The 16,514-nt window shown below is 42.6% G+C and overlaps 1 protein-coding gene across 1 annotated transcript; it reads left to right on the top strand.

The window, feature by feature from the left end:
- Positions 1 to 2,162: 2,162 nt before the first annotated feature.
- On the top strand, positions 2,163 to 16,476 carry LOC311059854 (uncharacterized protein). The gene is made up of 12 exons (XM_084077952.1): positions 2,163 to 2,296; positions 3,958 to 4,851; positions 5,345 to 5,525; positions 6,027 to 6,166; positions 7,148 to 7,713; positions 8,243 to 8,516; positions 9,042 to 9,237; positions 9,437 to 9,621; positions 10,799 to 10,894; positions 11,380 to 11,544; positions 12,903 to 12,996; positions 13,697 to 16,476. The coding sequence occupies exons 2-12, from the start codon at positions 4,011 to 4,013 to the stop codon at positions 13,758 to 13,760; spliced, it is 2,802 nt and encodes a 933-aa protein (XP_083934078.1). The 5' UTR covers positions 2,163 to 2,296; positions 3,958 to 4,010; the 3' UTR covers positions 13,761 to 16,476.
- Positions 16,477 to 16,514: the final 38 nt, after the last annotated feature.

The following is a 16,514-nucleotide window of genomic DNA, read 5'->3' as shown; positions in this document are numbered from 1 at the left end:
TATTTGACCGGGGTGCCCCAGGGGTCTGTACTTGGCCCCCTCCTAAATCACCAAATCTTCTATCATCTCTGCTCACAAGCTCTCCTATCACTGTATTGCTAACGACACTCAACAGTTTTTCTCCTTCCCCTCCCTCTGCTCACAGGTTGAAGTGTGCATCGCTGGATCTGTCAGCTGTCCTTCAATTCAGACATCGCAGCAATCAATCGATCCTAAAGGTTTACACTTTATAACATCCAAAGGATCAGACCCTTCCAAACCAAGGAGTCTGCCAAGCTCCTTATCCAGGCCTCAGTCATCTTCAGGCTTGACTATTGCAACTCCTTCCTTATTGGCCTCCCAGCATGCGCACTGAAGCAACTCCAAATGATTCAGAATGCAGCAGCACATGGTCTTCAACCTTCTAAAAATGTCATGTCTTCCCCCTTTTGCCCTTCATTCTCTTCCAGTTGCTGTCCGTACCCAGTACAAAACACTGCCTTGTAGGCACAAGGGAACCAAGTTCATGGTACCCGCGTACATTCAGGACATGAACCAACCCCACGACCCTCCCCTCCTCACTCACTAAGATCAGTTAACACAGAAAGGCTGTTCGAGCCAACACCCTGGTCAACACAATAGACTCTTCTCCCTCTTGGCTCCCAAACTGTGGAATAAACTCCCCCTTGCAGTCAGAACTGCAGACATACTCCCAATTTCCACTGCAGTCAGAAGACCCCTAGCACTCTTCTCTGTATCCCTTCTTGTCACCTTTTTTGATTGATGCTAGCTTATCCCTTCTTGTCACCTTTTCTCGATAGATGCATATTTTTGTAAATACGTATAGTTAGCCTAATTGTTCACATGTCGTTATTGTCTCCACCTGGCCGAAGGCGTGGCCGAAACTTGTTTTCGCCCCTGTCCATCCATGTGTCAGTCCGTGTGTCCGTCCGTCCTTCCGTCCGTCCGTCTGTGAGCAGCTAATCTCTGGCACTGTTGGACCGATTGGCATGGAACTGTGAATGCATACTCCTTGGAGGCCAGAAACTCCATAGTGCATTTTCTTCAAAACACACTTTTTGCTACTACTCCTACAGAGTTCATGATTTGGGGCATTTTGTTCAAAACGGACCAATCCTGCAAACTTCGGAAGCCAATGTTAACCAATCAGGTGGAATATGAAAAATCGGACAGATCTGTCTTGATCACATGACTATAGAGATACTGTGTACCGATTTGCGTGATTTTCGGACAAAATCTGAAGGAGTAATATAAAGAAAGTGTTTTCCAAAAGTCGTCCTCCTGGTGGCGCTATAAAACGCAGATATGAAAAATGCAGGGAAGAGGTTTATCCTTGGCCTCTATGGAGTGTACGTGCAAAGTTTCACGCAGATCGGTGCAGTTATGGTTAAAACACGAAATCGGCCTGTTATAGCGCCACCATGAGGCTGTTTAAAAAAACTTCAAGTGGCATGGACCTCGGCCTAGTGGAAATGTGCGAGCAAAATTTCACGGAAATCGCACGCTGTGTTCATGATTTGAGGCATTTTGTTCAAAACGGACCAATCCTGCAAACTTTGGAAGCCAATGTTAGCCAATCAGGATGGCATATGACAAATCTGACAGATCCGCCTTGATCACATGACTAGGCTATAGAGATACTGTGTACCAATTTGCGTGATGTTTGACAAAATCTGTAGGAGTAATATCAAAAAATGTGTTTTGCAAAGATTGGCTATAACAGGCCAATCTGAAAAAAAATTCAGGGCAGAGGTTCTGCTCTGGCGCCCAGGGAGTGTGCGTCATAGAGGTATAATATAACGGTGTGCGTGCACAGTTTATCTGCAATCGGGCCAATGGTGCCGGAGATTAGCAGTTCATAAACAGATGGACACAGGACACATGGACAGACACAAGGACAGACAGAGGTTGCAAAACATAGTCTCTACCACGCCTTCGGCCTGGCGGAGACAATCATTGGTAACATTGTAGAAATTATTCCAAGTTTGCGAATAACTGAATAGAAAAACCAATAAGGGCACGGCTGAGCTGAACTTGGATGGCCTGACATAATGATACCCAAGCATCATCATCATCCCCCCTCTGACCGCCCACGCACACACGACAAACCAGAGCGGGGGGAGAAAGTGCTGCTTTGTCAATGAAACACACACAGCTCTGACTGGGAGCGGCGGAGGTTGGCAACAAAAGTTCCCAAATATTCCTTCAGAATACTAGATCTGGATTTACTCAACTGCTGGACACTTACTGCAGCACTAAAGCAACACCTGGCTGACAACACCACGGAATTTGTACGGTAAGATCACGTCGCTTTTATACAGTCTTGTGCGACATCGATCAAAAAAAGTGAATTGACAAAACGTTGATCGTCTCGAAGATGTAAGCTTAGCCTGCCGTGACCAGAATAAGTGTTGTGGTGTCTGGAGGGTTAAGATCAGCGTTGCCATGTCGGCTCATTATAAGTGACTTCGGGCTTCTTTTTCTGTAAAGTTGCTTATAAAAATTGGGCTTATTGTTTCCAAAGTGTACTTGCTTATTTAGACTTGCTTCCAAAATGTTTAATTATTATTTAAAGCAGTGGTTTTCAAATGTTTTCATGAAAAAGTTTTTCGCCCAGGGGACTGAGGGGAGCATTTGTGTTGTAAGAATGTTTCAAAAAAGATTTCCACATTTTATTGCAAGAGTTTTTGAAAATAGCAGATCAGAACGAGTATTTTCAAATAGCCGACGCATAGGCCTATAAGTTGCTTCTTTTGGGCTTGTTTTCGTAGACCTGGTTTCTTATTTCTCTCACAACCTGGCAACACTGTCTAAGATGGAAGAGAAGAACTCTCCAGGCCAAATTTTAACTCGATAGCAGCTCGCATTTACATCTGAGACGCCCGTTTTCTGCAAAATGGGGCTCCTCTCAAGTGTTTGTCGTGCAAAGTATAACGTTGCCCATTTAGTAAAAATGTATTAGGGACTGCAGCTTTTGTACAATTCCCACATAATACAAAGTAATTTTCGATCAGAAACTGTTATGAAGATGTTGTTATCCCACTTTTGACCTATTTGTATTTGATTTGGAATGATTCTAAGCGTCGGAATGTGAATGAATAACGGATGATGACGTAGCTACAAGTGTGTTTGACATTCATGTGCTTCTTTCCTTGAATGTTTCGCAAAGCTATAGTGAGTCATGCAGAAAACGTGCACCCTGGGCTATGAGAGAGAAATGCAAACGCGAAAGTGACCAGACAGATTTGTTTTTAGTCTTCGAATCGAGGTATTCCCATTGGGATATAGGCTAATTTATGGGAAGATACAGTAAACTTACGTCTTGGACTTATAATCTGTTCGTGTATGTTAATTTAGCCTACATGTTATTTGGTCATGTGTACAGTATACTGTGGCCCATATCGCGTTATTTCAGTAACAAGTTTAGTCAGCTTGACTTACTGAAATGATTTAAACCAGGGGTCATCGCCATGCTGGCTTGTGGTGGACATTTTTGCCATGGACATACTTAATGAGCGGACAATAATATTACCAGACACTCATACAGAGCTATATAGCCTTAAATGACCTTTACAGGTCTGTAACGGGTACATTTGGTTCCATTTGTGCACTCTCAGAATTATGGGGGTCCTTGAAAATAAAAAGATAGAGAACCACTGTCCTTGTGGACTCCTAATGTGCCATAGTAAATGGCACATATTCTGAAGAAAACCTGGAGACTTGACATTCAGTAATTGGGTCTCAACATGACAACATTATAATGTTATATGTAAAAAACAAACATATTTGCCATGGACAAGGCCAAGTCTTGCCACGGACAAGTGTATCTGATTACCCCTGATTTAAACGAGATTTTCCACTGCTCCCTCCAGTTAGACCTACTTTATTCTTTGGTGAGCAATTCTCATGGGTCATCTTTGCATATTGTGAAAGCTCTTTCATTTCCCCTTTTCACAGAGGCTGCTATTGCTTAACTCATCTGGGTGGTCACTTTGAGGAAGTTGTGAATAATGTTGGTCAGTTTAGAGTTGCCTATCACCTTGTCACATGTCGTCTGTCTGTCTATATCCCTCCTGGGACTGGTCACCGGTGACTCCTGTCTGATCATCAGTGAGGTCAATGCAGACAACCCCAGACTTGACACCACTGAGTTTGTGGAGTTGTATCACACCAGTGGCCAAAGAGCCTCACTGGATGGCTACACCCTAGTGTTCTACAACGGAAACGGGAACGTAGCCTATAAGGTGCTGGACCTGAAGAATCAGCACACGGACGATCGAGGCTTCTTCCTGGTAGGTTCTGTGGACTTGCTGCCCAAACCGGCCATTCCCCTCCCTCCCAACACGGTTCAGAATGGCCCGGATGCCATTGTTCTCTACCACACATCCGCCTTTCGCTACGCAGAGAAGATGAATGCCACTGCCATTGGGCTGGTGGATGCCATTGTGTACATGACCCGGCGTTATGCGGGCGCCGAGGTCCTGGCAGAGACGCTGACCCCCGGGGTGCCGGCGTTCATTGAGGACGAGGCAGCCCACGAAGGCGACGAGTCCATGGAGAGGTGCCTGCTGTCTGGAGATCTCTGGGACTTCCAGGTGGCTTTACCCTCACCTGGCCAGCGGAACAACTGCACCCCTCCAGCCTCTCCTGCCACCTCCCCAATGATCAGTGAGGTGAGGCTGGGAGGAGGACAGGTTGATGGGTTTGTGGAGATAACTGAAGCCCAGGCTGCAGGTCCTCTGGTGCTGGTGGTGGTGGATGGGAAAACCGACCAGGTCAGTGTGAGCGTGGATGTTGACACTTCCAGGAAGGGCATGGTCTCCATCACCATAGAGAAGAAGTACATGAAAGGTCAGTGTGGGCTGTGTGGGGTTGAATTACTGCATCTGTCATCAGCTCACATGTAACCCAGACTTCTGCTACAGTAGTTGTTTATTCTACAAGATAGTGAATTTTATTTACCTGATGTCCTGGGGCGGTCCCTCATATCTGTTGAAGGCCACATTGAAAACCAGCATTACACCAGGTCCCCAGGACTAGAATAGAGGTCCATTGCAATAGACAATACCATGCGTAATGAAAATAACTTAAAAGTTGAAGTTTATGTTGGGTTCAACAGCTCGTACATGATAAAGCCTGATTTATTATTCTGCGACAAAGTCTCATGTTAAAACATAATTTTCAACTGAAGTCAATTTTAAGCATAAGCAAAGCCAAATAATAGTAAATCATGAACTTCCTACCTGTCGAACCTGTTCAACTTTATTACCTGGTAAAAAGAAGGCATTTTTTTCTTTGTAAACTTGCATTAGAGCTGAGTCAGTGAACATGCTTCCCTTCTCAGGTGATGAATCAGGGGCGGTGGCTGTTTACAGTGGCAGGGCTGCAGATTTCCCACTTGGCAGTTCACTGAGCCAGACGGAGCCTCTTGACGCCTTTGTGTTCGCTGGGCCAGCAGACCAGCCGAGCGTCAACCTCGTAGAGACACTCATCCCAGGGAGACAAGCATACCAGCTAAGCACAAGGTAAGATAAATCTTCTATCTTCATCCTGTGGTTCTAATGGCATTTATTTTAAGAACTTATAATGTTAGTTGTATTGCAGTCTTTAATCAATGTTTTTATTAACACTATAATATAACAGCTCAATTAACATCAGTCAACTAACAGGGTATCATTTGGTATCCCAGATTCCCAGGGGATGGCAATTGCCAGTGCCACCCACCCACCAAAATAGCAGATCTACAAGCTCACAATGTGTCGCTTTGCAACATGTTGTGAGCTTGTAGATTGGCTATTTTAGCTATTTTTGAAATGGGGCTTTCAGTAAGTGGTTACTTTTTTGCCACCCTCACTTCTTTCCTGAAATACTCTCTCTTGTAACTTGGAAGTGGTTCCTTCCTAGAACTGTTTATTGAAAAATGAAACTTAAATTGGTATACAGTATGAATAAATAACTATAGTAAATTCTGTCTAAAAGGTACCCAGTGCTATCCTTCATCTTATTTGCCTTTTTATTGTGTTCAGTTTGAGAGAGGGAGGCTTCTACCTCAGTCGCTGTGGCGTTGCCACCTGGTCCAGAGACCCTGGTGTCTTCTGGGAAGCCCCACAAACCCCAGGCCAACCCAACCAGTGTCCCTGGCCCAAGATTTGCCCTCACAACATTGGTGAGTGTAATATTTGTATGATGAATTTTCCACGCCAGAGACAAAAGCCAACTGTGCAACACAACTAGTGAAATGTATGCCTGATTTGATTTTAGATTATAGATTTTGAAATTCTGTTTCCCTCCTCTGGACAGGTGAGTTGCGCACCAAAAATAGCCAATGCACAAGCTTACAACGCATCTACTGGCACACAACCAAGTATAAAACTTCTCTTAGTTGTCACTGAAGAGATTGTTAAAATCCGTTTTTACGGTGTGGTCAGACTGGAAACAGTCTATAACAGCGTTTGTCTGTTTTTATGTATGGCTACCCCTTCAAAAGTAGACCAATCACAGCTCATGGTGCTACGTGCATGATGTCATGAAACAGAAGCACCTCTGGTAATGAACGAATGCAATGCGAACAGTCAACAAGGAAATGCCAAAGTTAAACTCTTGAAGTGGTCACTTATGTTTGTAAAAACATATTCCTTTCCGTGAATCTTGTTACACCAACAATGATCTTGTGAAACACCTTTGTTATTATTATTGAATTGTTTTTGTGAAACACCTTTGTAATTATAGGTGAAATATTTATGAAGATCCCTATTTCCATTTGGACAGTTGAAGAGTACTGTTACCACCCACGCCAGCATGCCCACAAGCAGCCAGTCTGTATTGTGTGGCTTTGCCATTAAACACCCCATTGTGTGGCTTTTTTTCTCAAACTGCACACAGTACTGTAACTTACCATTGATACAGTAGCTAAAGATTGGACAGGGACTAGGAGGCGTACGCCGTTCTTGTTGACATTTGGCACTCTCACACATTCAAAAAGGCACTCTTTCACTGGTATGAATTGACAGAACATTAGACAACCCAGTGAATATCGACTTCAATTTTGATGAATAAAGCAATAGTGTCAAGATAAATGAACTACAGAAAATGTGATTATTTATGCTTACCAACAGAGACTGACAGAACTTTTTCTTTCATGCACTAGTGACACCAGGGGGTACTGATGCTCCGCCTCAAATCCCTCCTTGGGGTCGTGGGGACTTCCTGATCAACGAGCTGAACACAGACTCGCCTGGCTCAGCTGAGGATGGCGAGTACATCGAGCTCTGGCACCCATCAGGCCGCCGCGTTTCCCTGCAAGGCGTCTGGCTGCTGCTCTTCAGCGCCCATAACAACAAGCCCTACCGCGAGATCAGCCTCAGCGGACACTTCACCACCTCCAAGGGCTACTTCCTACTGGGCAGCGACAGGTTGGTACCAGCCCCCTCGCTCCGCTTGCCACCCAACACCATCCAGAATGGGCCGGATGCTGTGGCGCTCTACCGCAGCCCGTTTGGTCAACCTTCTTCTATACAGTCAGGGATTCCCACCCGTGGGCTGCTGGACGCAGTGGTGTACAGGATGAGGGGCTCAGATAAAGATGCTCAGGAGCTGAGTGATGCGCTTACTCCAGGACAGCTGCCCCTGTTGGAGGACCCTGATGCTCTGCAGGGAGACGAAGCCCTCAGCCGCTGTGGAGGCCTGCACCCGGCTGACCTCTCGACTTTTGCGGTGAGAACCGGCACAACTTTCAAAATTCATCTTTAATGGGCCGTACCGATTTCAATACGTCAATACGTTATTGAAATGCTACAGAGCTTAGCTGAGTAGTGGAGTCAGTGTTAGCCAAATATAATTGTGTGGTAAATAAGTCACAGATGTTTTAATTTAGTTTGCTTAACATTTTTTTCTCCAGGGACAATTGTTTGACAGTATTGACAATAGATAAGGTAACCAGGCAAGTTCACTGTGTTAGATTACTTAATGTATCTCAAGCAAGTTTCAAGTCCCTGCAATTTTATTTAAATATTGTACTCAAGTTAATGGCATCCAGTGGCTTCCTTAGAAATCAAACCCACCACATATGCTTTTTAAAAAGGTAATGTCAAGTACAGTATGCAGTGAGTTGTAGCCAATGAGCTAAAAAGCTTTGCACTTGAGCAAGTCCATCGATGCATGGATAGTTTGTGTTATTGGAAGTCCACTCCACAAAAACGCCATGGGATCTGCTTTGATGTTGATGTAGAATTGTTTCATACAGGTGGCTCCTCTAACCCCTCTGAGAGAGAACGATTGCCCCCGTCCACCTCCACCCCCTGAAGGAGTGGTCATCAGTGAGGTGGCTAGTAACCACTGGACAAATCACAGCCAGCAGAGGGCCTTTGTGGAACTACACGGACCACCCAGGACAGTCCTGAGAGGGCTGGTGCTGACTGTGTTTGACCAACAGCGCAGTGGGACCACCATAGCTCTCCCTTTGTCTGGATCTACTGACCAGGAAGGATTCTACATTGTTGGAAATGTAACTGGGGCAGGTGAGGGTGCTGAGACCTGGATTATGGATGAGCTATGGTGTTGTTAATATTGAAACAAATGCTTAAATCTTCTTGTGCATTGTTTGGCATTTATATGTTGTTAATAAAATATTTAGTTGTGTTAATAACTGGGAACCCCCTATACGTAACTATACCTTTCAATCCGGGAACACCTTTTGGGGTTGTTGTTGCTATGTACAGTACAGTATATAGCAACATAATGTTTTTGTAATTTTTTGAATAAATATTTGAGGTTTTTCAGAAAACTTAGGTCAGGATTAGAAGGCGTTTTTAGAACCTCAGGTCTAAATGGGTTAAGCGTAAGCATATGTGATGAGGAGTGTTACAGGGCAGTCTCACTTCTTGGTTGCCCGGCTTTACTCCACATTGTCTTGAATTTTCTTCCTTTCTCTACCCTCCCATATCCCCTGCATTGTCCTCATTTCTCTCTGTTCTCCTGCTCCCTCTATCCCTCTCTCCTTTTCACCCCTCTCTCTCTCTCCTTCTCGGTTCTCTCACACTCAGACCAGGCTTTCCCTGAGGGCTTCACAGTTCCAGCACGTGGCGCAGTGGTGCTGTGCTACGACCTGTTCAGTGTGTGTCGAGCTGGCACTGCCTTGACCAACACCAGCCTCCGAGATACACTGGTGTTCAGTGAGAACCCTCAGCTGCTCTCCACCCTCTCCGCCACCAGGGGGCAGCAGGTGATTCCAGCTCTCAGGTGAGGTTGGAATCAAGACATTGGTGACATCAATAATCATTTATTTACTTACAAACTACTGGTTCTATTTAGACATTTAGACATCAATATTAAGCTTTGATGATTGCAAAAAATTAAATTAATCAGTCATTTTGATTAGGAAATATTGTGTGTGTGTGTGTGTGTGTGTGTGTGTGTGTGTGTGTGTGTGTGCGTGCAGGTCAGTTGAAGATGGCCCTGTCTCACTCAGTCGATGTTCATGTTGTGAAGTGAGGAGCCCCTCTTCCTGGACAAGCTCCTCACCCACCGCTCGCTCCACCAACCTCTGCCCTAGTTCCGCCTTCTCCAGTCATATTGACCTGTGTCTGGGACCCCTGTCCAGTGAATGGCAAGAGCACTCAGGAAGTAAGCTTGTTTATGTAAACACAGTCTTAACAAAGTGGTTTTCATCCGTTGGTTTTGCTCTGGGCCCGTCATTTTTGCACTGACCACAAGGTCAGAACCAAAACATTATTATAAGTAGTTGTGTGTCCACAGTCCTGCCACAATGTCTCACAATATCCAGAAGTGGGTCCTGTACAGTAGACAGTGACTAGTAAACACTGGTATTAAACAAATAACAGTTTTTTTGTTATATGAAATATATTTTTTAGCACTGGTGATGGTATTAAACTTTTAATCAGTGGCATAACCTTTGGGGCGCAGAGACCCTGATGTCCTCAAATGTTAACTGGTCATGGATAATCTCACATTCTTATGACTCTGACTGTTTAAGATAGCCCTGAAATAGTAGTTTACCCTTATGTACTGTATGAATGCATTTGAAACAGACATTCGCTGTGTTGCGTGCTACATGTTTGAAAGGATAACACCTCCCGACCTGATTCCCCGGACATTTTCCAGGTTCATTTATATGAAGGAACCCGATATACATCATTTGCACCACGGTTTCGGTTGTTATTTGGAATGAGGTGTTGTTTATCAGAGCCTAGCAAGAGCAGCAAGGTACTAGAACATGATAAATATATACATTTGAGGAGAGGAGAGAGACAGAGTCATAGAGAGCACCAAATTGCTTCTGGAAAACCATCTGACACCTCAGGAGGGGAAAGCGGTGTACAGCAAGGATGGGACTTCAAATGAGGAAGTTGTCGGGAAGTGGAAGGAACACTTTGAGGAACTCCTAAACCCAATGAGATCAGACCAACCCTGAGCCTGAGGATGATGGGGGACCGGTGTCAATCTCTGTGTGTGTGTGTGTCTGTATATATAAATACGTGTACCTCAATCCCTTTCTCTCAAAAGGTAGAGAAAGTGATACTTAAAAGTAACTACCGTGAGTATTAGTCTCAAGCTAGTAACATTGTTGCTGTTTATTTACACTGGCCAATCTGTCATGGCGGACAATCAAAATTGATCACAGGTCAAGGTTTTACTCGTTGATTTGTTGAGCAATGCTAATTTCACCCATGTTGGTGTAACCCTCTCACTGTGTGTGAGCATTATTTCACCCAAAAATGAGATACATAGCATAAGCCCTGTGCTTATCCGAATGAATACTGACAGTCTCTGTTTGTTTTAGACTGCAGTGGTCTGATCCAGGGGAACAAAGTCATGGAGGTGGCTGGATATCTGGAGCAGAGGTGTCATTGTGGCATATCTGCCCTCTATCTTCAGGGTAAGGCACAGAAGCAACTTAAATAAACACAAAGTAAAGTAAATTCCACACATTCAGCTGTTCTCACTTCTGTCTTAGAAATACTCATTATGAGTTGTCCACTGAATTAGATATCCAACCAAGTCTCTGCCTTCTTATCTATTACTCAGCAAATTGGGCCTATTAGAGATATAAAATCATATAAAAACCTTGGCTATGCCAGACCAGATACGTCTTTTGCACACTATCAAGTGATTTGCATGTTGTTGTTTGTCTTATAAAGTGTCATTGTCCTAAGTGTATGCCTTGTACATTTTTGACACCTTGTAAAAATAAAGTGTCCATATTTGGAAACCTCTAGCAGTCAGTGACAGATTTTGCTAGAGGTCCTTGTAAAACAAACCAACTGATGAGAGTTGACAATGTTAGAACCCCAATGACCGCAATGGTCCATTCTCACCAACCCTCTATTTTCCTATAACATCTAAACTGTGTTTGCTATCCAGGGGCCAACTTCTCCTGTGTATCGGGGTGGCTGCGTGTGCGGGGGAACATCCAGGCTCTGTCAGATCACCAGAAGGCTCTCATCCTTCAGACATCCCACATGCACCCCTCTGGTATCGAAGGAGACATCTGCTCAATGCCCATCCTTCACAGACACATCAGTCCAGGTTAGCTTCTTCTCCACATGTGCTGTATTCTTTTTCATTCTCTTATTTCTTTGATTAACGCTTTGTTACTGATTTTCTCTATTTGATTTTTTTACCTGTTTATATTTCGATGAGCCACTTTATACAAGATGGTCTATCCCTCAATGAACTCACCAAGGCATACACCAGATATTCAATATGTGCCTGCCCTGGAGCTCTGTGAGCAGGCTAGTAATTTAAAGCTTCTGACTTTCAGTTGTGAGACTTCTCCAAGATGTGTCAATATGAGAAACGGCCTGCCACAGACAGGCAACTTGAACTGAGCCAACTAAAACAAAGACTATTGCCCGGATTAAAAGGGAGAGTTTGTGGTACAGACAGGAACACTGACGCACACATATGTATATGCACATAAACACAAATTGCTTGACCGTTGAACAATACATCTGGATGATAGTAACAGTAACTGTACCTCACTCCAACTTCAGCAGGATGGTCTAACGTTATGTACTGTAACTACTCAATGATGTCAACATTAGAAAAACTTGACATTGTTTCCCATTATAATTTTGATTATAGAAGTTCCTTCATCACCTCAGCACCTCATCTCCACTGTCCACAAGGTGGCAGTTATGACTTTCACTTTGTGCATGTTTCTATTTCATCATTACATTCAATGAAGGTTCTTATGACGCAACTATAATAAACTGCTATTTTTACAACAGAAACTGTTCCCTAAAATATTTGGTCGTTATCCACCCACCCGCCAGCCACAGACAGGCAACTTGAACTTTATATATCAGATGATTATGTTCTGGTTTTAGTCAACTCTTGCAGCAACATTCTATACAAGTTGACCTGTACTGCTCTCTGTCCAGAGAGCAGTACTGTAAATTACAGTAATTAAGCTAGTTTTTCTGTGTGGGAGAGTTCACATTCATGGAAGTAAGGGAGATTCTGAACCAGTTTAAAACCATGCCAACTTGAAAAAGTTGGTTATTGTCTTGTAGAATCTACTTTATTTTATTGTATTTGTTATTCTGACATTGACCAGAGTTGTTTTTGTTTTTTCTCTGAAAGCACAACAAAGAACGATCTGAGAGCATGCTGTATAAGTACTTGTAGGCCTGTAATTATAATCACTTGGAGCTGACTCAAGTTGTACTCATTGATTGGCCATGTCTACTCCAGGTCTATTCCAAGAGTCTGTACAATAGTATGTGTCGCCTTTGTGACCTTGCAGATCTGCAATTTTCGCAATTGTTGGTTTTCCAACACTCTTGTACGACAAAGTATTGCATAAATGTATGAAAGAAGTTGAAATATAGAGATTCAAGGTTTCTGACTGACAGCAACGATATTGTCTTTGTTTATCTCAGGTTCTGCCTTGGGCCTGCAGATAGGCCTCATAGCAGGGGTCTTGCTACTTTTGGGATTAGGAGCTGCTCTTTTCACATATCTTTATAAGAAGAGGTGAGCTCTCTCTCAAACTCCCCTGCCTTTTCTTGCTCCCTCTGTCTTTCCATGACTCCTGTAACAGCTGTACATATTAGTAGGCTTCAGTATGTTTATATTTTTGTCTGTCACAAAATAATATAATTATGCATATCTTGCTTGAAATGTTAATATTGAGATTTTCCCGTTTGCAAAGTTGAGTGACATTTGTACACCGCTGAACTCTGTTAGCATTTAAAATAAATCATGCCTGCTGGGAATCAGGGAAATCAAACATTCACAATCAAAGACAAAATATTTTCAGGTACACATAATTGAAGTCATAAGACCAAGTAGCATGCATATTTACATGGTTTTCCTCTTCTGTAGGCTTCTTTTTCAAATGTAAACATTTCAACCTTTTGAGTGCTCTTTAATTTGATCAGGGTTTTAAAAGAAGTTCAGTTTAGTTTAACTTTTAAAGTCAGATTCCACCAGTTAACTGTAAATTGTTGGATTAGAGATGGGGATTACCCCAACTACACAGTAAAATGTATTCATTTATACATTTTTAACACAGCGAGCATACAAATGTAACCTCCATTTGTGCACTCCCGGAGTTAAATTAACATTGAGGATTTTACTGTGTACAAATGCTTACGTATCCCCAGGGTTACACTCTGCATTTGCGTGCATGTGCCATGGGGTTTTCATTCATAAATGTATTTTTCCCCCCTAGGCGTCCTCTGGACTATTACTCCATGGAGCTGAACGAGCATGCAGAGGGACTCTCAGAACTATAATCCAGCCGTGTTTGTGTGTAAAGTGCTTTGAGTGAGTGGGCAACCTGCAGGAGAGGGCGTGGTACAGTAGGTGATGTCAATTTGAACTGTGTGCGGTACTGATTAAGTGCCTTAACTGAGTCACCACAAGGATGCGATGGCTCCTTGGGATAACACTGTTATGGCGTGAGCCTGTGTCATGTACAGTACAGTATATGGCACATAATGTTTCACGCTACCTAGTATAATGCCTCAGACCTTGCAGAGGAGAATTGAAAATGCTAAATTATACAGGTATATATATATTTTTTGTAATTGACAAAAGTGGACCTAGGTCTGTGTGAAAATTGCAGGCTACGTAAAATGCTACTTATAAAGGGAAGGGAATGTCCAAGGGATTTATTTTTGAATTCTTGATTCATCTACACAGAATATTTGTATTGCAAAAGTAACATTTTATATCATGTCATTTTTATGAATCACTCTTAATTCAAAATACAGTGTTGCCTGTTTTTATGCAGGCATAAAGCCTGATTTTTGCCTCGGCAACACAATATCTTTCTTAACAAAAAATGTCCAACTGAAAGATGTGCCACAGTGTCACATGAAAACACTTTTTTGTTGAGTGACACATCGCAAGTCAGGCTTTAGTCTTTGTCCAGCTGTTGTTCCTCAAGCTGTCAGATCCGTATTGCACTGCTGATACCTCTTCATCACAGCCTGTTCATCCTCTTCAAAGGGGTTGACTTGCTGACCTTTATTTTTTTAATGATCTTTGTGTAACACAACACCATCCAGTTTTAGATTATAATCACTAAGAGAGCTTGATTATAATTTTTATATTTTTTTTATTTGAATGTGTAGTTATCTTGTTGTGATGAATGTCCGTAACCACTTCTGTGTGCTTGGCTTAAAGCAAACTGTTTACACTTTCTTCATTTAAATGTTTTAGAAAGGAATGTGGAAAGAAAGGACTGGCATAAAAGGATGATTAACTCCTTGGCATTATATCAGGAGTAGTTATTTCCGTTTATGAAGAATCGATCATCTGTACGTATGTATGTGCTACTTCATTTTATATTACAAGTGGCTTAGTGCATTAGTGGCTTGTTATGAACCACTACTGTGCCTTTACGCCTTTGCCCAACCCTTACGGGACCATTTGGCCGCATTTGTACACTCTCAGACTTGAGGATAAATGAACACTGAGGATTTTACTGTGTACTGTCACCAGTGTCAGCTGATGCCTCGGTAAAGCACAGAGAGCAGCCATATGAGTAAATGTTAGGAACATGATGTCTGTATTCTCAGGGGGGACCTTAATGCATTTCTCATCACACTTACATGACTATACAACTATCAATACATGTAATTATCTCCACCAGGATGAAGGCCAAGTACAGAGATTTTTTCCTGTGTGTCTGTATGTGTGCAGCTAATCTCGCAAACCGCTGGACCGAAAAGCATCAAACATTTTGTGCGGACTGCCATTAGGCCAAGGAAGTTACTCCACTACACATTTTTCAAATCGCCTTCATAGTGGGGCTATACCAGTCCGCCTTACGTTTTGGCTTATAACTCTTGAACTGTACAGTAGGTTGTACAATCAAAAATGTCCCTCGGATTGTGTCACAATGAGCGTCAAACAGCTTTAGATATTCCATATTGTTTGCCTGCAATTGCCTTCCAAAATTAGAGGGAGGGGCCTTTTTTTTCTTTTTTCCTTTTTTACACGATAAATTCCATATATCATGAACGCAACATCCAATCAACCCCAACTTTGAATCACTGTTTGAGGGCCGTACAGCGCACCTCCAAAAGCACTTTAATGTCTGACCATAGGGGCTGCAAATGCGAGAAGTTGAACCGCAAGAAATTCTATTTCCCCCTGCAGTTTCCTCGGGTGCTGGTGGTAGCAAGCCATGACTTAGCCCTGCATAGGCCACCCAGCCTGGTGGGGATATGCGCTCCTCTGCCCTTTCTAGTTGTCTATTCACACAGCTTTGGCCATATATGGTACATAAACATAGACCGTTTTCCTGTTACTGGCTTTATTTTTTGATTTTTGCATTTGTTCACATTTTCTCCAGAGTCATTCAAACATGACCGAACTTACCGAGTTATCAATGTTGGCTAAACATCATTTCATGGTTATGAAGTCATGGACATTTCAATTATTTTCTCCAGGGACTATTCTAGACTTTTGAAATCATTCCAAATGTAACTTTGACAAAAGTTTCCTTAAAGTTTAGTGTTGAATTTACTGTGCGGTATGTCAAAATGTTTAATGATTTTTATTAACTGAATCCAATGGGTTCCTTGAAAATCAAACAAAACGTCCTTTGTTATGGGCTTTTAATCCAAATGTATTGACTTTGTGCCATACATTCAAAATGAAAAGAGAAAGGAAAAAAAGAGGCCAATACAGAGACTAGCCGAGCCCACAATCGGAGCAGAATAAATAGTTTTGATGTAATTAGTTATTTAACTTTTCCAAAAACATTTGTTTGAATAGTGCTCTGAATAGTACTATTTTTTTACCTGGCAAACAAGGCTCATGCTCATGCTCATTGTCTGCCTCTTTTTCTCTATAAAACATGTATCATGTTCATGAAGTGGCTCATTTTATATCAATTTATTCTGTGGGTTTAAAAAAGGAAAGGAAAAAGGGTACATTTGTGTGATAGGTCGATGCACTTTTCTAAAAATCTGTTTTCAAATTCATGTAGCAAGTTTGAAATAAATATTTCCACAGATGTGCAATGAAGTTGCAGC

Source organism: Gymnoscopelus microlampas (genome assembly GCF_963454915.1).
Source record: "Gymnoscopelus microlampas genome assembly, chromosome: 14".
NCBI classification, from domain to species: domain Eukaryota; kingdom Metazoa; phylum Chordata; class Actinopteri; order Myctophiformes; family Myctophidae; genus Gymnoscopelus; species Gymnoscopelus microlampas.
Note: the sequence above shows the minus strand (reverse complement) of the source record. Positions and strands in the feature narration are given on the sequence as shown.